Consider the following 22,866-nt stretch of genomic DNA (forward strand, 5'->3'; position numbering starts at 1 on the left):
TGGAACAAGGTTGGCCTTTGAGGTCAGCCTGCCTGTCCGTAGGTGTTTACCTCAGCATGAGGTACAACGGAGCCAAAGATCCCTTCTTAGTGCGTGCTGTAAATGGTGCCCTTCGCTGGGCGAAGTATTGATTGAAATCTTCCCTGATGAAAAGACTCGTGTGGCCTCCTTACGTGAGGAGTGTCTGTTCTGAGAATGTGGAACTGTTCAGATTGAGAAAAGGTAGGGGGAAAAATAACAATAAAAACAATAACAATAATAATAATAAATGCTGAGTTCAGAGGCAGACACAAAAAATGGGTAACAATGATGTTAGGACAGATAGTATAACCAAAGGTGGAACAGTAGGACTTTCTCTTCTGGTTTGTATTCTCAAATTTATGTATATATGTGTGTGTGTGTATATATATATATATTTTATGGCAGTACATCCCTTACCTAAACAACCATGGGGATCCTGAAAGGAGACAGTGTGATAACAATGCACAAATGTGGCATAAACTGCTGACAGGTAAGGAGAGATGTGTAACCGTATGGAATTTTAGTTGTAATCATCATGGCCATTAATTGGCCTGACTCTGGAAGATACTCTTGTAATTAATTACCTCAGTAGCTGAGGTACCTCAGATGACTATCTGAAAGAGGTGGTAATTTCTTTTATGCTTCTCTACACATTTTAGAAGTTGGCAGGGGGAGAAATAACCAGAGATGGCACATGGAAGGCTACAGTCTTAAAAGGGAGTGAAGAAGAAGAAAAATAGGTTAGTGTGGAAATTGGGGAAAATTAAAGTGGATATGGCAAACAGAGCAAATTATATAAAGGCAGACACACATACACCCTAGGACAGGGGTATTCGACTTTTTGACTTGCCTGGGCCTCACTGAGTGAAGAGCAATTGTCTTGGGGATGCATATAAAATGTATAAAATAGTGAATGTATGTAAGTAACAAAACTTTTAAATATATTTTTAATTAAAATATAAAAAAGGACAACAAAAACATAAAACTAGGGGCTAGACGCATGTCTGACTGTAAGAAATACAAACATAAAAGGAGGACGTTGGCTGAGTTTTGTAGATGCACACTCTTTGTAGGACAGAGTTTCATTATTTGAGATGAAGTTTTCGCTGTATCTATACTTTTGTATTGAAGTGTACATTTTCTGAATAAAAAATGGCAAAGTAAAGTTATCCTGGCTAAGCAGATGGTGAACTGTACATGGATTCTGGGAGATGGAGGTAATTTTAAGAGATCCTTTCAGAAAGTTGAGTAAATGGACATGATAAGTGATGCAACAACAAAAAAAAAGGTTGGTGAAGCTGAAGTTTGCAGTTTGGTCACAAAAATCGAAGGATGAAGTCTCATAAGCCAGACCTAGATTCTAAAAAAAGGTGTTTAGGCATCTATCTTCCATTCAGATGAGTGAGAGAATTCAGAACTAAGTTTAGAAATAATTAGGACAAAAAAAGAGATAACTATCTAGGACAGTGGGGAACACTGAACGTAGCCTGAAATGCAGAGTTCCATTAGGAAAGGTCTCTGTTTTGCTGCATAGGCTGCTCTGTAGTGGTATGGTGAAGCCACAGAATCACCGAATGACTGAGGTTGGAGGGAACTCTGGAGGTCATCTGGTCCAGCCTTCTGCGCAAGGAAGGTGCCCTAGAGCTCAGTACCCAGCAGTGCCTCCAGGATGCTTTGTATATCTCCAGGAAAGGAGATTTCACAGTCTCTGGGCAGCCTGCTCCATTGCTCAGTCACGGTTTTTCCTCATGTTGACAGAACTCCTTGTGTTTCAGTTTTTGCCCATTGCCTCTTAGCCTTGCAATGAATCACGACCCTCTGTATATCCTGAGATGCTCCGATATCAGGGGATGGGATCATCAAGTTTTCTCTGGCATGAGATCAGAGACCTTCTTGTACACTTCGCAGTGGTCTTAGTGGAGAGAAGGAGGAGCAGCCAGGAGAACAGCCTGATGCACTGCTTTGGGGGCAGCCTTTTCAGAACAAGATAATATGTTTTGGAGAGTATGAGTTGTTGCATTTGGTGCATATTTCAGACCTCTAGACGTTTCAGGGTGTCAGATTTTACCATTCATTGCATAGAAGTCTATCTTTACTAATTGGGCTTGCCTAAAGTTTCCGGAAGTCTCCATAGCAGTGTTTCTTTAAGAGCTCCTCCTGTTTTAATACTACTTTCTCCCTCCACAAAGTGTGGAGTACATTCAGGCTATCAGAACTGAACACTACTTACCTCATTGGGATGAGGCCTGAATAGGGCTGAACCAAGATCCTGCGGGCCAATTCTTGCTGGTGCAGGTGGACTCACAGGACAACTACATCACTAGGCTGGAACACAGAGGAAGAAGGTTCTCTATTAGATGTGAGACGGGGACCACATTTGCATTAATGTTCTGTAGTGGACTCTTGTTAAGCCAAAGAAATGAATCTCCCTCTCCTTACGTGTGTTAAAAACATCTAGGAGGTTTTGCCTCTTTCTGTTGAGCTAGGTAATGTATCATTTTACCTAGGCTCGGCAGTATGCTGTTCTTTTCCTGCCTAACATCTGCTGCAGTTTTCATAGCTTGAATTGCTCTTTGACTAGCTGTAAAAGGCATGTTTCAGAAATGTCTTTAAGGATGTGAATTAATATTCACCCTTTTCTTCTTCCTTTCTGTTTGCTATTTGACTTCTTAAAAAGCAAGAAGTTCAAAGTTTTAATTCACATTTATGTTAAAAATACCAAGATTAGTAAGGCTAATTCATAGCAATAGGATTTTAGTGCTGCTTCAGAAAGTAATTTATTTTTCTATAACAATAAACTGGCATTTAATCTCCTTCATTTTGCAGAAGCTGCATTATAAATCAGTCTTCACTTAAGACAGCAGAGTTTCTGGCGGGTTGCCTCTAACTGGCACTTCTTACTGCTGTGGTATTGGTGTGCATTCTTCCCACATCCACCTGAAAATTCTGACATTTACTGTTGCAAGGCTTTTGCATTGTTTGTATTTCATACATTGTTTTTCAGTTACTTGATGTATGGCAAAGATTTTCTTAATATACTTTTAAACCACCTTTTTTTTTTCTTTCTATAGCATAACGTTAATAGTAACATCTGAGATTTAGCATTTCAATTTTCACACTCATATCATCTAAATGTGCTTGCTTGTTTGTTGGTTGGTTTTCCAGAGAGCCTTGCAGCTTTGCCCTGGACTCTCCACGTCACAGAGCAGCATTTTCTCTGTTCATGACATCACGTGTGACAAACTCCTGAGCTTCTAAAGGCTGTCTGGGAAGTAAAGTTTGGACGTTTTGAACGAAAAAGTTTGGGCAACTATAACTCAGAGCAGAAATTGATCTAAAACAATTTAATTGTTGATGAAGCATAAAGAACCAGAGGTGGAGATGAGAGTGATGTTGTGAGTTGGTAAAAAAAAAAAAAGAACATATTTTAATATAAACTGCATGAAATCTGTTATTTGCATCCTCAAGAGAATGAACTAGAACCCAGAAATGACAGTACTGAATGATTTCTAACAACTATCTGAAACTATTTGAGCAGTAGTAGGATAACAGTGCTGTCTGGTCTGTGCAGGACAAGAATCAGTGATTCAGTGCCTTTGTGATGCAGGTGGCTTCTTGCTCCACCCAGGTATAAAAGAGGACGATACCTCCTGGAGGAGAGGTGGTCCGTATGAATTGCAACGTTTGGAACTTAGAACACCTGAAAGCAGACAAATGGCAGGAGAAGGTTGAAGGGCTCTGTGTTCTGTGACTCGTTATTACTGGGTAAGAGCCAGCACGTTGGAGGATCGCACCAAAACAAAACCCAGTGTCCCAGTGTGTAACTCGACATAGCTGTTAGGGTCACAAGGAAGTTAAGTTTGAAGAGTTTTGTTGGGGATGCTGCCAAGTCGTACAATGCCATGTAGATTGCTGCATGTCAAGGAGCAGTAGTGAATGAGTGAATTTATTGGCCCACTAAGCTGTACAGAGCAGCAAAACTAGCTCCCTTTTTTGCTCTGCTGAAAATAAGGGAAACAAGGTTTACAGTTTCATAAAAACAACTGGACTTCCTTGCAGAAGAACGTACAAACCGTCACTTCCCTACCGAATCGTCTTCTCTAAATGAGATGTGGTGTTTCTTGCTTGCCATTTTGTCCAGTTGTTAATAAATGATTCATTTACGCAGATGGATGGGTTTACTGTCCTAGCTAGAAAATTAAATAACAATGACTCACTATATAGAACTCTGCAGTAATGAAGGAGTATTGCAAGTAACCTCATGCAGAAAAAAAAATTGACAGTTACGAATAAGTTAACATAAAAAGCTTGGCCCTCCATCTGGAGTGTCATTTCCTTGGGGTTGGCAGTTTTCCCCATCTTGCGTTACGAGAGATAAAATATTTGTCTGACTGCTTCAGAAGTTGCAGTGGGAACTTATCCCATGTTTAATTGAGTTATTGGATTAGTTTGGAGTTTCAAAAATGAGCAAAAGCTTGTTAAAGGAATAGGGGCATGGCCTTGAACTCTGTCTCTGATAGGGAGGATGTATTTTAGGTAGGGTAAGAAAGTAACTTACAGTCTGGAGTGCTATCCCTGACTGTTTTGTACTGCTGGAGAATTCAGAAGAAACCAACAGTGGATAATGGCCTTTCTTGCTGTGCTTTCATTAAGTCTGAGGCAGCCCAATAAAGAAGCTACAGCATGATTTATTTTAATCAATTAATACGGAGAATTCATTAAAATAAACTTGGCAAAAACTCGCTTACATACTTTTTGCATTCCAAGTCCGCAAAACGTCAAGATACAATCTCATTTCATTATAATCATCAGAACAAACCTCCTTTACTACACTGCTTTTGTGTTTTACTTTACACTGTGCTGTTCCTGTACTTCTGTCTTCACTAACTTTCCAGTTCGGTTTATTTTGTGTCTGTTTTCTTCATAATGTCACTAGGATCAGTCGGGTTGCTCCTGCCATCCCATACAGCTCAGAGCACTTGGCGGACTGATGGGGGCTGGAGCAAGGAGCCGTTTCTGTCATTTCTGGAGCACTTCAGCCATTTCTGTCACCTGAAGGCGACTTTCAGAAATGCTTGCACGTGTGATTATTCCTTCAATTAAAACTTACAGGAATATGGTCTCAATGTATGTGTGTTACGCATGCTGAAAGTTTTACCAACTCTGCCCTGTTCATTCTATTTGGCGTTTCTTATTGCTGAGCTACAGTGTGTATATTGGAGCACAAACATGATCCTCCTTTTAAATAACAACTGTTTAAGAAGAGGAGCACCGCGGGGCTTGTAAATGATTTAGATAAAGGCGTAGGAGCAAAGAATGCTTCCCGCTCTGTTCCTGTAACTTACCATCTCCAGGCACTGTGACAAAACAAATGTCAATCACATGCCAAATACTTTCATCTACAGCAACTGCTGTCTCACAGCTGGCATAGCACTAACCGTACCTGTTCGTGGTACTGACCAAAACCAAGCAAGATGAAGGTTTCTCTTCAATTCCTTCATTTATGGTTCATTTCTTTTTTTTTTTTTTTGAAGATGTGTGAGTGCAGGGCAGCACATGAAGAAAGAGGATAAAGCTGATTGCCATGACTGGCCAGCTCTTAGGTATCTAGTAAAAACTCCTGAGGGTGCAAAGAGGCAACAGCCAGGTATGTCTTATTGTCTTGACTGGAAAAGTTCCAGCAGCCTTCAGCTCCCCAAGGAGCTCCAGATGTAAGTGCATGCTGCCCTGCTTCTGATGCACAGAACGGAGAGCGTAGTAACATCTCGCCTTCTGGGTTCCTATCTCCTCTGGCTTTATCTGATACACAAAGGAGCATATAAAGGAGATGAAAACAGGAAGGGAAATGGCTGTTTACAAGGATAGATAGTGATAGGACAAGGGGGAATGGTTTTAAACTGAGACAGGGGAGGTTTAGGTTGGATATTAGGAGGAAGTTTTTCTCACAGAGGGAGGTGAGGCACTGGCACAGGTTGCCCAAGGAGGCTGTGGATGCCCCATCCCTGCAGGCATTCAAGGCCAGGCTGGATGTGGCTCTGGGCAGCCTGATCTGGTGGTTGGCGACCTGCACACAGCAGGGGGTTGGAACTGGATGAGCATTGTGGTCCTTTTCAACCCAGGCCATTCTATGATTCTGTGATTAGAAAGATGAGGAGGCGATGCACAGCAACACATTGGCATCAAGAAAACAATCTTGGCATAGACAGGAAACTCTTCTTGTGGACTTTGAATCTGTTTCACTCAGACCATACCTTTCAGAATGAGCTGCTGACAGCTAGTTTAAACTGTAGCTCACTGTTTACCTCAAGCTGGTCACGTTAGTAAACACTGTGTTCCTTTTTTACAAGGTATTGATTGGCATCTCCCTTATTTCCCCAAATACACTTTCTAGGGAGTAGAGAGGAATTAATTATCTTTTATCAGGTAACTATGTTTGCAATTGTTCCAGCTGATAGTGGCAACATGTAGAAAAGTTGAACTCGGACTGGTGAACAGATTAATATACTAAAAACAGCATGAAGCCAAGGAATTTGCATAGAGCCCAAGAGTGCATATAGTGCAAAACTGGAATAAGTTGCATCTCAAGAGATCTCACAGAGTCCATAGTCTTCTCCTCTCCTCTCCTCTCCTCTCCTCTCCTCTCCTCTCCTCTCCTCTCCTCTCCTCTCCTCTCCTCTCCTCTCCTCTCCTCTCCTCTCCTCTCCTCTCCTCTCCTCTCCTCTCCTCTCCTCTCCTTTTTCATCTTTTCTTTCTTTTTCTGCAGGATTCCAGTGATGATCCTCAGAAAGGTGAGGCTGTGCCTATATTCCCCTTTGGAAATACAAGGCAGTTTGTGGCTAGCACAGCAGAAGCTGGGGAGGTCAGGAAGATATTAGATTTAGATTAGATTAGATTAGATTAGATTAGATTAGAATTACCCATCTTTCTTTAAAGAGCCATTGGGGTCTTGGTTGATTTACCTGTTGGTTTTCCAGTGCGGGGAATCATAAATGAGAAAAAGGAGCAGTGATCCATACTGCTTAAACAGTAAACAGTGAGTAATGGTGAACAGAACGTGAGATATTGAACGATACTGGTAAGACAGGGAAGAACAGCTCTGAGTTAAGAGGGTTCAGCAGAGGCCAGAACTGAAACTTCCATTGTATCACTGTGCCATGGCTCAGACCTCTGACCATATACTGTTGACAAAACATCACTGTCAGGGTAACAATTCACTCACAAAGAGTCCCAGAACTGAAGCCAAAGCTGAGAAGACCACCTCTCAGTAAAAAAGGAATATTTCAAACGTATTCTAAGAAGCCCAGACTGTAAAATGTGCAAATTGGATTTGTAATAACGAGACCGATCAGTAGGCACATTTTCTTGACATTCTGTCAGAGTATCATTTGGAAACAGGGACTCAAGTTTCCAAAAGTTACTTTAATTTGCTTAGAGAAGAAAGCATTTTTATTTTGCTTAGTTAGTTCTAATCATTTGCTAAATTCAAAATATGTGAAATTACTGAAACTAACTGTAGTGTCCAGAAGGACCATTAATCTTTTAGTAACATTATATTTTTTTCCATGAAACATGTAGACTTACACAACTTTTTTTTCATAGCAAATAAAACACAAGTCTTTATTGACGTGTCTGCTTCTTGTCTCTTCAACAGACATTATTCTGGACATTTGCTAGTAATCTCCATTCAGAATATTTGCTTTTTTAAAAAAATCTAGCTGCTGGGATGTGTCATTGGAAACTTCCATTGTCTTGTATGAGTTCTTTATCTTAGTAAAGTTCCCCAATTCTTTCCTTACAGATGAATCTGGATATTGATACTTCCAATCTTGGCAAGCAGTAGCAAGCCTGACAAGTTAGATTAAGAGCAGTTGGGAAGGAAAAACAGTATTCCACAGCTCTTTTATACTGTAAAGCCCGGGAGGCTTTTAAACAATGATCCTTTATCCTACTGTACATTCCCTGGGCACCCTCCTTTGGGCACAAGATGTTGAACTGCATGGACTTTGGGAGGTCTCAGTATTGCCATACTGAAATAACTCCCATATGAATTGCATACAGCATTTATTAGGGATGCAGCCTTCAAACCATCCCATAAAAACTTGAGAAGATCCCCAAGGCATTTCAGCGTTCAGCTGACTTTTCTTGTTGAGATCTAGCTCGTAAGGTCTTTTTCTTTAAAAGATTGTTGATTGTTTCTATGTATTTCCAACAACCAGGTATCTTTAAAAGGAGGAAATCCACTGTCACATATTTAAACAAGTATATCTCACTATATATCTTGCTGGTATCTTTTATGGAGAAAAAAAAAAAAAAAACAAAAAAAGAATTTTCCACTTCACTTACAAAGTTCCAATAGCTGTTATGCATACATAAACACTTCAGTGGGTGGTTTTAGCACCTCTTCCATAGCAGCCTTGTGTTAGATACCTCTGACACCAAATTGCAGTCGTACATCTGTAGCTGCAGAAGTGGTCTGGTACCCACCAGGGCAGACAGCATCCTTAGCTGGAAATAGGACATAAGTGGGTATGGTCACAGTAAAAGGAACTGTAGAGTTTCTGTCAAAACCTACTGTCCACCTCTTTTTCTTTTACAATGTGAGGATTAAGGCATTTCCCTGGAACACACCATGGTTAATTTTGAATTAATCCCTGGTTAGTAGGAGCCTTAGGCTTATTCAGAGATTCACCAATGGATGGCTGATGTACACCAATGGATGGCAGGATTTTAACACCAAGACTTTAACAATATCTCATTTTTCCAAGGAGAAGACAGTAAAGTTCAGAGACTGAAAAGAGGCACTGAAGTTGTTTTATTTTTCTCCATATGCTTGTCTGCCCTAACACTGCATTTGCCACCAATCCCAAGTAACTTTCAACATTTTAAATTATCAGTGGCTGGGCAGGGAACATTAAAAGGAGCAGAGAAGGAGAGCAAAAAAAAAAATTACCAATCAAAACCATCATAATCAGGTTTTCATTCTTTTACTGATGGGGGTTCAGAGTTGTGACTGGGCAGTTAAGACTTGTAGGAGCTGCACACAGACACCCAAAGGCAACTACCCTTCTTCCCCCAAGCCATCTCCAAACTGCAGACTCTTCTGACACATCCCTTATTACAGTAATCCATATTGCTGTCATCTCTGCTGGATGGGCTTGTAAGGAACTCTCAGCTGACTGCAGGTTTTAGAAAATAGAGAATTGCATTAGCACTTGTATCCTGAGACAGTCTCTGTGCCACAGTCTACACAGTCTACTTCTAGGGGAAGAAAATAAGTATTTCAAATAATAATATGCAAAACAGAGCATGTTAAAAGAACTGACAGCCCTCTATGTTTCCTGTATAGCTCCTGCTAATTTGTACTCTTTGACACCAGGGAGAATCCATCCTTGCTTCTAATGTTCAAGATTTTATGATGTAATTGCTAATGGGTGCAATAAATACTATTTCCTATATAGAGAGTCTGACTCTGCACCAACACCAGTAAGTACCAGCAATCCATTGCCACGATTCTTATGCTAGTTGCTCTTTTTTACACAGTTTAAAACAGAAGGTGAGCAATACAAATTGGAGGAGCTGGAGTCCCAGTGCTGAAGAACCCAGACAAAAAGTGACTTCCAATAGCAAACGAGAGGCAGAGTATGAAAAGATAAATTATTCAGTAATAAATGCTACACGCTTACAATGCACAAGTTGTAATGCATCTCAGTTGCTCTTGTAATTTGGTACAGTCATTTACCTAATATGGTAAATATGCCATATGGTATACTAATAAAGAAAGTGTTAGAACAAAGACATGATGATTTCTAGGCTTTTATTTCTAATTTTGTATGCAACTGTAAGCTGCATTCCAGCTGTCCTAAAATGCAATCAGTAGAAGAACGCAGGCTGCTCTGCCCCTTCGTGCTGACTACCACTGCCATGCGATAATTCAGTCCATCTCTCACACTGCTCCCAACAACGCTGTGTCCCAGCTCCAGGCCGCGCTCCTATTTGGATGCTGTGAAAGAAAGACGTGCAGCCACTGCACCTTCAGGTGGCTCCAGCTTAAGCCTAGCATACCCCAACCCCGATAAATCACTAGAGCAGCTGAGTAGATTAATTCTTCCACTATGTCGGGAATGCAAAGAGACTTCTACTCCAGATAGTTCTTTGGTATGTTGCTTATAGAATTTCAGCATAGCTAAAACTAGCAATATACTTGACTGTGGCAGGAAAAAAGTGATAGAGATGACCGTACTTGAAGCAGCTTTCTTGCCTTTTAAGCAACAGGCAACTACTTCACAGCATCATAACCTGGAAAAAAAGTGGGAAGTAAGAGTCAGAGAAGGGAAGAGGGCATCTTCTGAGGAAAAACTCCCCTGAGTTTTGAATGACAACTGGGAAAACCTATCCAGACAGAAAATAAAAAGCTTTGGAATACAAAACACTCAAGAAAAGATTAATTTTAAACTTCTCACTGGGGCTTCGTGGCCCCTTCTGTCAGTGCCTGTTTGCTAAGTGATCGGAGCCTTCAGAAAAGCTCAGTGCAGTAACGTTAACTCAGAGGAGCATTTTCTGCAGGTAAAAGGATGATTTGAGAAACCAGAACAGTAATAGGAACACAGTTTATGTTAAAGTTAAGACTAGATTTAAAGATGCTCACCCTATTTGTTATTTGAGGCCCATCCATTAAGATAAACAGCTCTCATTTTTTGCTGTCCCCAGTGTGAGCTTTCGGGAAACATCTCTTGTAGATGTGCTCACATATTTGCAGGCAGGGCAGGACATGAGACTGTAATTCAGCATTGTTCCTATCACTCATTGGGCAAGCCAGTTTTATTTTTTATTTTGTGTCATAGCACTGCAAATTAAGCCACTGCCACAGATGTGTAATGTAAGCAGCACTGACACCCATCTTTGGGCAGCCCTAAGTACCGAATCCTCTCATCCCTGACCTATTTAAAGTAGCCCAGTCCCTGAGCTCCCAGCACCCAGAGCTCCCAGTCCCCTCCGCAGCCCTATGGCAGCCACAGGCTGGTCAGTGCTGGGCACCGGCAGGTGCAGAGCTGCTCTCACAGCTCCAGCCTTTACGCTCGGGAATAGATGGAGTTATTTGATAATACCGAAACAAGAGCTACTATTTTAAGCCTGACAACCCTTAACACGTGCTACGCTTTATCGTTCAGTTAACACACCTCGTTAGAAAGAACAGCCAGCAAAAGACAGCGGCTTGGATCCGCGCTTTATTTACTTCCTCCGCGGCGGTTGCACAACGGGTCAAAGTGCACTCCGCCCTGCGGCCCCGCAGCCCCGCGCCGCCGCTCCCCGAAGGGTTAAGCGGAGGCGGGGGTGTAACGCGGGGCTGACACACACCCGGGGATCGTCCCCGGAGCGGCAGCTCCCCCGCCTCGCGGTGCCGGCTCGGCGCTGGGAGTGGACTGTTTAAAATTGTCATCTCCCTCTCTTTTTTTTTTTTTTTTTTCCTTCCCCTCCCCTCCTCCTTCTCCCTTCCCAGCGCTCAGATCGCACCGCACCGCCTCCTCGGGCCGCGCTTCCCAGGACTCCGCTCAGCCTTCAGCCGCGCTGAGTCAGCCCGCTCGGGGCCGGAGGTGCCGCTCCCGGCCTGCAGCCGCCTCCGCGGGCAGCGCTCCGGGCTTCGGCGCGGGGCGGCACGGAGAGGCCGCTCCTCCTCGCCCGGGGCCGCCCTCTCCCCCCCCTCCGCCGCCGGCGGTGGATCAGTTACACGCAGCTGGCACAGGTGTGGGGCGCCCTTCAGACTCGCGCCGCCGAGGGAGACCCGGACACAGGGAGAACATGCAGCCATTTTGGGCAGAGGCAGACAAAGAGCCGCGGCCGCCCGGCCGCCCGCCCGACGACAGCTCTCTCCGCTACCACAACCGCCGCCCCCGCCCGCTCGCCCCGCACCTCCCGGCTTCCCCTCGCCCGCCCCCGACTCCCGGCGCGGTTCTGCCACTGCCGCCCGACTCCCGACTCAGCCCTCTCAGCCATTTGCGCCGCCTTTTATAGGCGGTCGCCGACCAATCAGCGACGAGCGGAATCCCTCTCCGACCGGTGATGTGAGGCCGGGCTCGCGCGCGTGCGCAGTCCGGGGGAGGCCGAGTGTGTGTGTGTGGGGTGGGGGGAGGGAGGGAGGGAGGAGTGGAAGGGGAGGGGGGGGGAGGAGGGAGCAGCTCACAGGAACCCTCCAAAAAAAAGATGGCGGCGGGCTCGGATCTGCTGGATGAGGTTTTCCTGAACACGGAGGTGGATGAGAAGGTGGTGAGCGACCTGGTGGGCTCCCTAGAGTCCCAGCTGGCGGCCTCCGGCCACCACCACCAGCACCACAAGGCGCAGGAGCCCCTGCGGGCCGCTGGGGGGCTGCTGGGGAACCATGTTGTGAGCGGCGGCAGCGGCAGCGGCAGCCCTAGCCCCAGCCCTGGAGGAGTTGTAGTAGGAGGCAGCGCGAATGCCCAAACGGAGAGCGGCGGCGGCGGCGGCAAGATGGGACTGAGCGCCCCGGAGATCACAAAAGCAGGTACGGTGCCGTGCCGCGGGCAGGGCTGGGGGCGCGGGGCCTCCCCTCCCCCTCCGCGCTCCCCCCCGCTCCGTCCCCTCTCCCCCCTCGGCGCTTTGGCACCCCCGGGGCTCCGAGGTGGGCATCGGCCCTGCGGGGCCTCCCCGCGCCGTGTCCCCCCGCCGCCCGTCCCCTCGCGCGGCTCCGCGTTCCCTCCCCTTTATTTTCCCTCCCGCTCACCGGAGGATGTTCTGTCGCGTGTGTGGGGGTCGGTTCCCCCGGCCCGGCCGTGTCACTCCTCTGCCGTCCCTTCTTCTTTATATATATTTTTTCTGCTCCGTCCGTCGGCGGGGTTGAAAGCGCACAGCCCACCCGTGGGGTGACGGCGGTACCGCGCGGCCCGGGGCTGCCCCCAACCTCCCCCCCCCCATCCCCCCCAACCTCCTCCTGCAGAGGTGGGGGCTGCGGAGGGAATCCCTCTCCGTCGTGCCCCCTCCCCGAAGCGCTGGGGGTGTCATTAATCATGACATCTATTTCCTGCAGAGGAGGAAGCCTGGGAGGGGGGATTTCGAGGGGAGGAAGTCCCTCGGAACGCTGCCCCCCACCCGCTGTTTCTCTTCAGCCCCCTCCCCTCCTGTCGGGGGTTCGGAGGGACGCTCCGCTCCGCCCGTTCCCGCGCTGCCCTCAAGGGGGGGGGTGGTGTCACAGAGCGGGGAGGGGGGGGTCGGGGCGCAGGGACCCCGCCTGGGGTTGCGCCCCCTCCGTGTGCGGCGGTGCTGGGACTGAGGGCTCACCCCTTGGGAATGGAGGTAAGCTGGTTTGCGGGGGAATAGTAATAGCCACAACAATTAAGAAGTCTCCCCAGAATCTCTCTGCAATTCCTCCCCTCCCCCCGTTTTTATACTTCATTCTTCTTTGCTTTTTCTCTTCTCGCTAAAGCCTAAGAAGATACAACAGCCCTTCTGTCACAATTAATGAAGCTCTTCCAGGAGGACCTCCTTCACCTTTACAACGTACATCTCAATATTTGCCTGTCACTACTGCCTTCCCGTTTCTGTCTGCTTAGGGCCAGGATCCAGGCTGTCTGTGATGTTACTGGTGATAACACCAGGCCTCCTCGGGGGGGGCACAAGGATTATTCAGGACAAGAAGCTACATCATCTTGTGCCTTCTTAAAATCAGCTTTGCTTTTTATTTATTTATTTTATAACTGTCTTTGGCTGTGGGAACTTCAGATACAACAGAACAAATTCTGTAATAAGCTGGCACGGTCTTCTTGTAGACCTCTCCAGGTCTTGCAGTACTTCTTACCTTGTCAGGCTGATGATTTTCTTTCCCTTCAAGTTTCTTATTTTGTTGTCGTGGAGCCTCCCGCTCTAACTCTGTAGGAGATGAAAGGATTAGTGGGTAACATGTGCTGGGCATAGAGAATGTGTTTTGTTAATGTGTCTTCTATTGCCTTTTTCCCCTCTTGCAGTTGCAGCCCTTCTGATAAGTGTGTTATCAGGCTCTAGAATGGAGAAGAGGTCTAAGATGATCTTCTTTCTTCCTTTCCACTGTCCATTTCAAATCTGTTTTCCCTATTTTCGTGCACTGTAGTGATGAGAGCGAGGATGTTATCATTTGTATTGAACCTGTCAGTATTTGATGGGAAATTGCAAGCTCCAGGACAACGTCTTAAAATCCATCTTCAGTTTGTATGCTGTCCCATTTTCTTGGCTCTGTGGAGAAGGCTTGGTGATGAGGGAGGATGTTCTGTTTTGGCAGAGTTCTCCTCCCGCTCATTCTCTCTGTTTAACCTTGTTGTTGTTTTGCAGGAGCAGGAGGAGTGCAAGGAGGTGTTATTAATCATAACACCAGGTCCCAGACTTCAGCTCTGGATGGAGCCACCACGACGAGCACCAGCACCACCACTGCAGCGGCAGGAGGATCCGAAGTCACTGCTGCTCCAGGGACCCTCAGTCAGGGCAAATCGGTGGTTATCAGCACCATGGCGACTGCCTTGTCTACCAGGAATGGCAAGATTGGGACCACGACAGTGCAAACTTTGAATGGTAGTAACGTGGTGATGAACTCTCACCACACAGGAAGTGCTGCTTTCTCTGGGACTCCAGTGACCGCCAACCCCGCTTCTGCACCTGCTGTTGCCCCTCTTGTTAACAATGGACCTGGATCTGTGGGAAAAGGAAATACTGTTAACGCTGTTTTGCCGTCAGCTTCCAACACTGTCATCCAGACTTCTTTCCTTAATACTGCTGTGTCCTCTGCATCTTCCTCCTCGCCCACAGTTATCTCTTCACAGCCGCCACCCAGTGTTGGAAGTGGGGGCCCTACGGTCACACTCGTGAGGCCCCCGATTCACACGGCAGGACCCACGGTAGCCGCAGCTGGCGCGGCCACTCAGAATGGGAGCAATACTGTGATCAATTCAACCATCAGTGTGGGGAGTTTTCCTGCTGTTGCTACAGCCACTGTGGGATCTGGAGTTTCCCTCCAAACAACGCTTGTGAATAGCCAGTCTGGTTCCAGCGTGCCGACGGCTCCTACCACACAGGTCATCAAATCTGAGTCTCCTAAAACTATAGTGCAGGCAGTATCCCAACAGCAAACGCTGGCTACTGCTGGCCAGCCCAGTACTACAGGGGGTAACATGATTATTGGGCAAACTATGCAAGCTGGGCTCACCAATGTTGCCCCCAATCCTGGTGGGATACCTCCTGCAGCACCTGGCACCCCTACGGGAATGGCTAAAGGCACTGCCAACACGGTGGCACAAACTCTACCGAGGACTCCAACAGCAACTACGAGTGGAATCAGAGCAACTTTGACTCCTACAGTTTTAGCACCTCGTTTGCCTCAGCCACCTCAGAATCCCACTAACATTCAGAATTTTCAGTTACCACCAGGTAAGCAGAAGCTCAAGGGCTTCTTGTTTCGGGAATGTGATTCTTGCAGGGAGGAAGGTCTCTTGCTGTTTAGTTGTGAAAAAAGGTGTTATATTTAACAGTGGGAATTGTCTGGTGTGGTGTAGTAGCATAGTAGCATTCCACTACTTAGTGTATTTTTTCAGGTGACCAAAAATGTCTTGTGTGCAATGATTATTTGGAAATTGTCCGGTGTTCTCTTTACAATGTTGAGTGCAGATGAAGCTGCAAACTGCCAAGTATGACAATGAAACATTATAAAATGAAGTGCTGCTATTTCATTTTCACAGAAGGCGTTTTAAGGCAGTTTTGTTGGTAGTTTGTATAACCTTTGCATGCTGTTCTGTTCCCACTCTGTCCCTGCATGCCCCCGGTACCGTAGAGCTCTCTTGAATAGAGAAACTGCAGATACAACACAAGAAAACTACCTTCTTTTCCTTTAAATACCTTCAAAGCGTGACTTAAAAACTCACACATTTGGAGCTTATGATGATCTTTTCAGTCACTGTAGTTCTGATACAAAAGGCAGTCTCCCTCTGTCCTTACCTCACCCTGTTGTGTCTAGGGTTGCAGCTTTTGTAGTAGCTAGTATCGTGCTTAGTGCAGAGCATCTCTGGGCAAGGAATGTAGTCCTGACCACAGTGGGTGAGTAAAAAGTAGGACTAGAAGCATTTCTGGCTTGAGAACTGTTCTGTTCTTCTTTAAATATCCTAGATTTGTGCATTTAAAATTACATGTTTACTCTTATATTGAAGCTGAACCTGTACATGTATCCAGTTTCGTTTTTAACTGAAAGTACTCACATGAACCTACACGTAGTTTTCTGTCTTTTTGATAGTCTGTAGTAATAGGTGTATTCTCAGTATTCACAGTTTTCAGGATAGCATTCAGAGAGCAACTAACTGTGCTTTGTTGCTGGTGCCTCATGAAGGCAGCAGCATTTGTGTATCGCCTGTTTCATTCTGTCTTTGTAAAAGTACACCTACTGGGACACCTCAGCGACCTCAAAGCAGTGCACCTGCTGAGTAAGGCAGACCAGAAGCCAGGCTGCATTACTACACACTGTCTGTTTGGGTAATGTGTTATTTGTGATATGTGATGCTGTGCAGTTTGATGAAGTCTGTCGAGCGTTCTGTACGTGGCATAAATATTCCTCATTTTTTGTGTGTGTAGAGAATTATTCCCTGTATGAATAATATGAATGAGACATGGTGCTAATTTGAAAAAGAAAAACATCCTAAAACTCAAACCTTGAAATCCTCATGTTTGATTTGGAGCTTGTAGGTCGGTAGGCTGGAAAAGCCTTATTTATTGCCACAGCGTATCAGATTTTTCAGGCTTGCAGTCTATTGCCTTGCCTTGTATACCTGTGTTTTTACTAATGCTGCATTATAAATCTGATTATGGGAAAAATACTACCACTGAGTCCAGTGGGACCTTTCTTCCAGGTAGCTGCTGTTTTCAAACCACCATAGCATACTGAAATGTGTTACACTTAGAAGCAGCATTGCCAGTCCTTAAGCATAATTGGGCCATAAATTGCTACTTTGGAGGTCTCGATAGATCAAAGTAAAGCAATATAGTTTCTAAACACTTGGGCTTTTTTATTAAGCACTTTTCTTGTCTGTCCTACACTTATAAGAGTATTTATAACTTCAGAAGAATAGCATGACTTGTAACATAAGCCTACCTACATGAGTGGATACGTAGAAATTAAATTCTTGCGTGGTAACTCAGGCTTAATACTGGAAATGATTTTTCTTTTCAGTGTAGCAGTTGTTGCTTTTTGTTTTAATTTCTTTGGTTGATTTTCTGTACTTTGCCAATATAGCCAACTTTGCAAGTACTTTGAGTGAAGCACATCTTGCAGAGCAGAACACTTAGCAAGTGATGGATGCTGAGCTTTCAGAAGCATCTCACAGGTGCGAGGGCTGAGCACTGCAGAAAAATCTAGTGTCTGCAAGTGCTCTGATCTTCAGAAGTGTTCATATGCATTCATAGTGAAAGCAGAATAGACGACTGTTTTTGAGATGTAATTTCAAGTTACATTGTGATAGGCCAGATTTTTAAAGGCAGCTTGGTAATATGAAAGTGCAGCTGTAGTGCCTGTATGTTGAACGTCTACTGCATGCACCAAATCTGCAGCCATAGGTGTATGCTTGAAGTTAGCGCTGCGTGCTGATGGTTTTATAAGACAGTGCATGAAACAGCTTGAGATTAGAGACTGAACGTGTCACTTTTTATACTGCTGTTTACAAATACCCACAGAATTCTTGTGGAGGTTTGACCAATGAGAAGCATGTGTTTTATAGCTATTTTCATGTCTTGATATACTGTTTCTGGCTCTCCAAAGTACTGTTACAGTTTCACATAGCTGAAAAGCACAATATAAAATGTTGTAAGCCTGGAACTTGGTTAAAGGTTTCTAATGTTCTCTTAAAAAGAGCGTGTAGAAAATGTTTGATCAACACTCTTTAAAATATATTACTTTAAGATTGATGCTTTATCTCTTATTGAAGTGACTGTGTAACGAACATCAACTGACCAGATTAGAGGTGTTTGGATTGCTAATGGGATGAGGTGGTTGTGAGCTTACTGCATTCTGCTCCATCATTTCCCAAAGAAACTGGGCTACTCCAAGCATCTGTGCATTGATAAGTTTCCCACTATTTACATCTTTGAAGAAGAGGGCTGTTGTGCTTTGTGGTCCAATTGGGCAGATCAGGGTAGTGAATGTCCAAGAGTAAACTTATTTATGGCTTGTTAGCAGAGACAGAAATGTTGACAAATAATTTGCTAGGGGACAGGGAGGGAGGAACCCACGTCTGTTTCTCTTTATACATGCTACTTTGAAGATGCAGCATCTTTTGAAATTGTGTCTGGAAATAAATCATAGTTGGTTCTTTGTTTTGGAGTCCTTCAAGCAATATACGAAACGTGTCGTGTACGGTCATCTGGTAAGAGGTAGGGAAATGTATGAGTTTGTTCAAGCATTGCCAGTGTTTTCCTGTTACAGATGCTCTTTTCTGCTGGATTTCCTAAGATTAAACCTGTGCAATGTAGGAGTTCACAAAGTGACTCGAGGCCATCACTGCACGTGGTACAATCACCTTGTAAAATGACCAACTCGTGTGCTTTCAGAGCTCCCTTTAAAATACTGTCTTCTCCTGCAATGCTGTAATAGTTTCAGAACCAAAGTCCAAGAGGTTATGCTCACCATAACAGTGTTGTCAACTTGAGGGTTCAAAGATTTGATTTCTGTTCTTGGAGGTGCTTTATGTTGTTAATCTCTTCCACTTCATTTTCTGTGTACAGGCATCTCCTGATAACCTGTAAAGTCCCTCATAGGGCAGGGGCAGACTGGGAAGTGCTGCATGTGTGCAGGAAGAACTAAATGTGGCTGGGAGCTCTTCTGGACCGTTTTCTAGCTTAGGTGTCAATGAGATCTGGACACCTTTGCTTCCCTCAGTTCCCTCTTTTTCTTTTATTTTCTGAGATAATATCAATGCTTACAAAGAATTGCTGGCTTGATCCTGAAGGCTGTCTTTTTTTTCCCTAGTAATCAAAGTTGTGACACTTAATTCTGTTTGAAGATGGGATAGGTTGGTTGTGCAGATTTTTTTGGAGCTCCTGGCCAGCATTTGTGTTTCCAGTAGTGCAGTCAGTCAGCTGCAGTAGAACAGCTATCACAAGTTCGTTTCACTTTTTATCTAATGATAAAACACCCATACTGCTTTTACAAAATTCCATTGCATCCCCCAGCAGCTGGTTAAGGGGGTGAGACTTGGCTTCCTTCACCACATTCTGTTTTGGGGGGCTTTTCTTGTGCTGTTTCTGTGGTGGCTGCAGGATGGGTCCTTTCTCAGCTGTGAAAGTGACTGCCTCTTTAAGAAGTTGGGTTCTAGAACTCCTAACAGCTAACTCCTAACAGCTCACCTGTAGGTGAGCCCTGCAGTTGGGCCCAGCTTACTGCTGATACTGTCCAGGAGTGAACGGTGCTGTTCAGCAGCAGACCTCGGAGCATGGCCTACTACTATTCACCCTTTGCAGGTGGGATACTTCACTTGGTTTCTACAGCAGTTAACTTTCCCTTTCAAACCAACGGTTTTCAGCTTGTGTCCGTTGCACAGTAAGGACTCTGATGTCCCAGTCCTTGGTTTTTCTGACCTTAGGATGGGAAAACTACCGACACACACGCTTAATTTAAGAGGTATTCAGGTCCTGTCTGCTTGAGCAGTGCTACTTTTTGAGTTGGTATCCCTGAAAAGTAATTTCTGCGGTGCTAGTACAGTTTCCTTTGGTGATGAGTTGGGCTCTAGGCTGTTGGGAAAGGCAAGTGGATTTAAGGAGAAAAGGTGATAGGATAAGAAGAATCAGACTACACTTAAGTTGTAAAATATTCTGTGTTACTTTTTCCAACTGAAGATGGCGTTCTGTGGGTTACTTTGTGCTTAAAACATGTACCCCAGAGGTGCCTAAACCAATTAGGAACAATAAAAATATAAATGCCTACTTCCATAATCTTAAGCAGCGCAGAAAGAAACAGAAGAAATAATGTGAAGTAGTGGAATGTAGTTCTTGCTATTTCTCACTGACTGGGAAGCGAGTTCAAACATATCCTGATGAAAGCTGCCCTGCGTTGTGCACGTGCTGCTGATGTTTTGCCTATTAACTGTGCTGGCATGGCTGTATTTTGTTAGGAAAAAAAAAAGCATAATGCACAGTGATAATAGGAGCTTTTTATAGTATGTTTTACTTTCATGGCATTTTACAGAGCTTAACCCTCGCAGCATGCTCATGTGGTTGATAAATAAAGTAGTATGAATGCTGCTTTAAAGCTGGAGGAAAGAGCAAGTTGGAGAAGTTCTGACTTGCTGAAGGCCATGAAGGAATCAGTATTGAGCCAAGATTTGAGCTTAGGAGTCCTGTAGCTGGCGTGTGAAGTGCTCTCTCTTTCTGAAAGATAACTGTGGATCAGTGCTGCTGAGCTCTTCTGGGTGAGGGGTGGTTTTCATGTTCAAATCATGCATCAGCAAAAGGAACATTCTGCTTTATTTGAAATCTGTTACATCAGATCTGCCATATGTCACCAGACTGAAAGTTGTGTTTGTTCTCACTGCGACTTTTTAATTAAGGAATCCTGCATGCTTAGCTTTGTACCCTAGAGAACTTAAAAATGAGAGCTGTGTGATCGAATTTGTTGCTGCTGTTACAATGAATGTCACGAAGCCAATAAACGCTTTGTTTCTGTACATTTGATAAAGGTGTCTCTAAGCGTTGAGATTTAATGTGAAATGCAGTTGTGCTTCTCCTAAGCTTTGAACCCTACCAACTTTGACTACTTACCTTTCAGTTCTGTTACAGAGTGTATTCTGGTCCCCAGCAATCTTTGGAAGAGCATGTGTGGATTTGTTTTATAGATCTATCTAGACTTCAAACTGTGGTCTTTGGGGGTTTTGGGGTCACACTGCTTGTGCTGTCGATAGGGAACTACAAAAACTACAAACGAGTGCATCTTTCCTTCGAGGCATTTTGCACTCTGCTGCTTCAGGATGCTCTGTGGTGTTGGTGTGTTCGGTGAGCTGAATGAATGCTCCACGCCTGGGAATGCATGTGGCTCGCTTGTAACTGCAGCAGATTGGTTTGAGGACCACATGTTTGGCTGCTGCCCAGGGCTTGAGCCACTCACACAGGGTGCTGCAGCACAGATAGCAGCTGAAGGTGAAACTGTGACTGCTTTGGGTGCTGGTGCACTGAAGACACAAATGAGGAGGTATCACAAACTCTCTTCAAACAAAACCTTTTGTTGCATGAAAGTCCTTATTATTGTTTGTCTTCTCTGCTCTGGGAAATGATATGGAAATAGAATCCCAAGAAATGCATGGAGTAGTTCAGGAACACAGTTGAAAATGCAGTTATTGGCTTAAGTGGGCTTTAACACAGAGAAGAGAGGGGTTTGCAGAGGGCCTGCTCTGGTGGAAGTGATGTGATGGGATGCTGATGGTGTCTTTGCTATGAAGCAGAGAGAGAAGCTGCTAACAAATGGGGCATTTTAAATATTTCTGGGTTGTTATTTGCAGGGGTTTTTTTTGGTCAGAAATGTCTGAGATGAACTTTTTGCCTGAAAATACCCACTCTTGCCAGGGGTTTTGTGTATTGAAACTTTTATAAGGTTTGCAACGCCCTTTAACTGTCTGAATCCACTCCTGGAGTGTGATGTCATGGCTTGGTGGGAACAGGAATGCTTCTGCCAGCTGGGAGGGGGTGGAACCACGTCAGATTTCACTGTTCGCCGTGTTATCTCTTGTGAGAAATATTTAAAGAAATGAGATGCATGGGAAAAGAAAAAGTTGGAAATTGTCTTTTGCACAGCTGAACACGGCAATAGGAAGGGATGCGCAGCAGTGTTTCGCAGGCTGCTCTTCTGTTTGCTCGTCACTGAGCGTGGCAGAGCTTCCCCTGGTGCTGCTGGGGCTGTGGGCTCTGTGGGCTCAGGATGGCTGTCTCCTATGGGCAGGCTGTGTGCAGCTGTTCCAGTGAGGACTCTGGGGATATTCAGGCTTTGTCTTTTGTGTTGTTACAAGTTGATAATGCCTTAACTTGAATTTGCTTCTGAACTAATCAGGATTTTAGCTGAATTCAAGAAGTTGCTGTTTGTTTATACTGATATAGACTTAAAAGCTGTACAATCTTTCTCGTCTGGGTTCAGGTTCTGCTGTACCAACCCTCTTCCTGCTAAAAGAAGGGCAGTGGATGATGCACTAATTGTGCTTCATGTGACGTGGTTATGTCCACACTGCAGGTTGTAACTGAATTACTGTGGCAAAATGGTCCCATCCCCACCTGAAAGGCTGGGAGAAGTGCAAATACTATATGCAGAGGCTGTAATTTAAACAGGTGTAAAGATTGTCATCACCCATACTTCAAATTAAATGGAGTTTTTTCATTGAGGCCAAAGAGACGTGAACAGGTTACCCTAAAAAACACACTGCTGCCTCAGGAGGAATTGACTTTTTTTCCTTCTCTTGCCTCAGCTTAATCTTGACTTTTTACCCCAGTTCTATGCTGCAGTCGTTTCCTTCCAGAAATGCTGGTGTTTTCCTGGAGGCATAGCAGTGTCAAGGAACCGAAGGCCAAGTTTTTGCCAGAGCCTTCTTCTGCCTTAGAGTAATTCTCTTCATGTGTCCTCAGAGTAGTATCTAAGGTAAACTGAAATAATTCTTGAGGCCTTCCGTATGCCTGGAAGTCTTTTCAGTATAGATTCTTTTTGATGAGGGCATTTTTTTATTATCATCTCTGTGTAATAGTATAGGTTATCAATATCTAATCAAGAACTAAGTGATACCTATAAGGAGTGCTGCCCCTGCAGTGTGTTCTGCATAGGCAGACTTTGGCAGCTCTGCTCTTAAAGCTGTGTACAAATAC

The 22,866-nt window shown here is 44.7% G+C and overlaps 1 protein-coding gene and 1 long non-coding RNA gene across 4 annotated transcripts in view; one reads left to right on the forward strand and one right to left on the reverse strand.

Annotated features, from left to right (window-relative positions):
- Nucleotides 1–1,903: 1,903 nt before the first annotated feature.
- On the reverse strand, nucleotides 1,904–12,821 carry LOC122187358. The gene is made up of 3 exons (XR_006181285.1): nucleotides 12,758–12,821; nucleotides 2,252–2,346; nucleotides 1,904–1,994 (listed from the first exon to the last, which is right to left on the reverse strand). It is a non-coding gene; the product is annotated as an uncharacterized LOC122187358 (long non-coding RNA).
- Nucleotides 12,217–22,866, forward strand: part of TAF4 (TATA-box binding protein associated factor 4) — a 35,926-nt gene continuing 25,276 nt past the window's right edge. For all 3 annotated transcript variants that reach the window (XM_042884792.1, XM_042884793.1, XM_042884794.1), the window contains exons 1-2: nucleotides 12,217–12,538; nucleotides 14,335–15,423. In XM_042884792.1, coding sequence (XP_042740726.1) covers nucleotides 12,220–12,538; nucleotides 14,335–15,423 — 1,408 coding nt within the window. In that variant the 5' untranslated portion in view covers nucleotides 12,217–12,219. The remainder of the gene's footprint in view (nucleotides 12,539–14,334; nucleotides 15,424–22,866) is intronic.

This window comes from Lagopus leucura, unplaced genomic scaffold (genome assembly GCF_019238085.1).
Source record: "Lagopus leucura isolate 7727_CA_CO unplaced genomic scaffold, USGS_WTPT01 Super-Scaffold_100045, whole genome shotgun sequence".
In the NCBI taxonomy this organism is placed as follows: domain Eukaryota; kingdom Metazoa; phylum Chordata; class Aves; order Galliformes; family Phasianidae; genus Lagopus; species Lagopus leucura.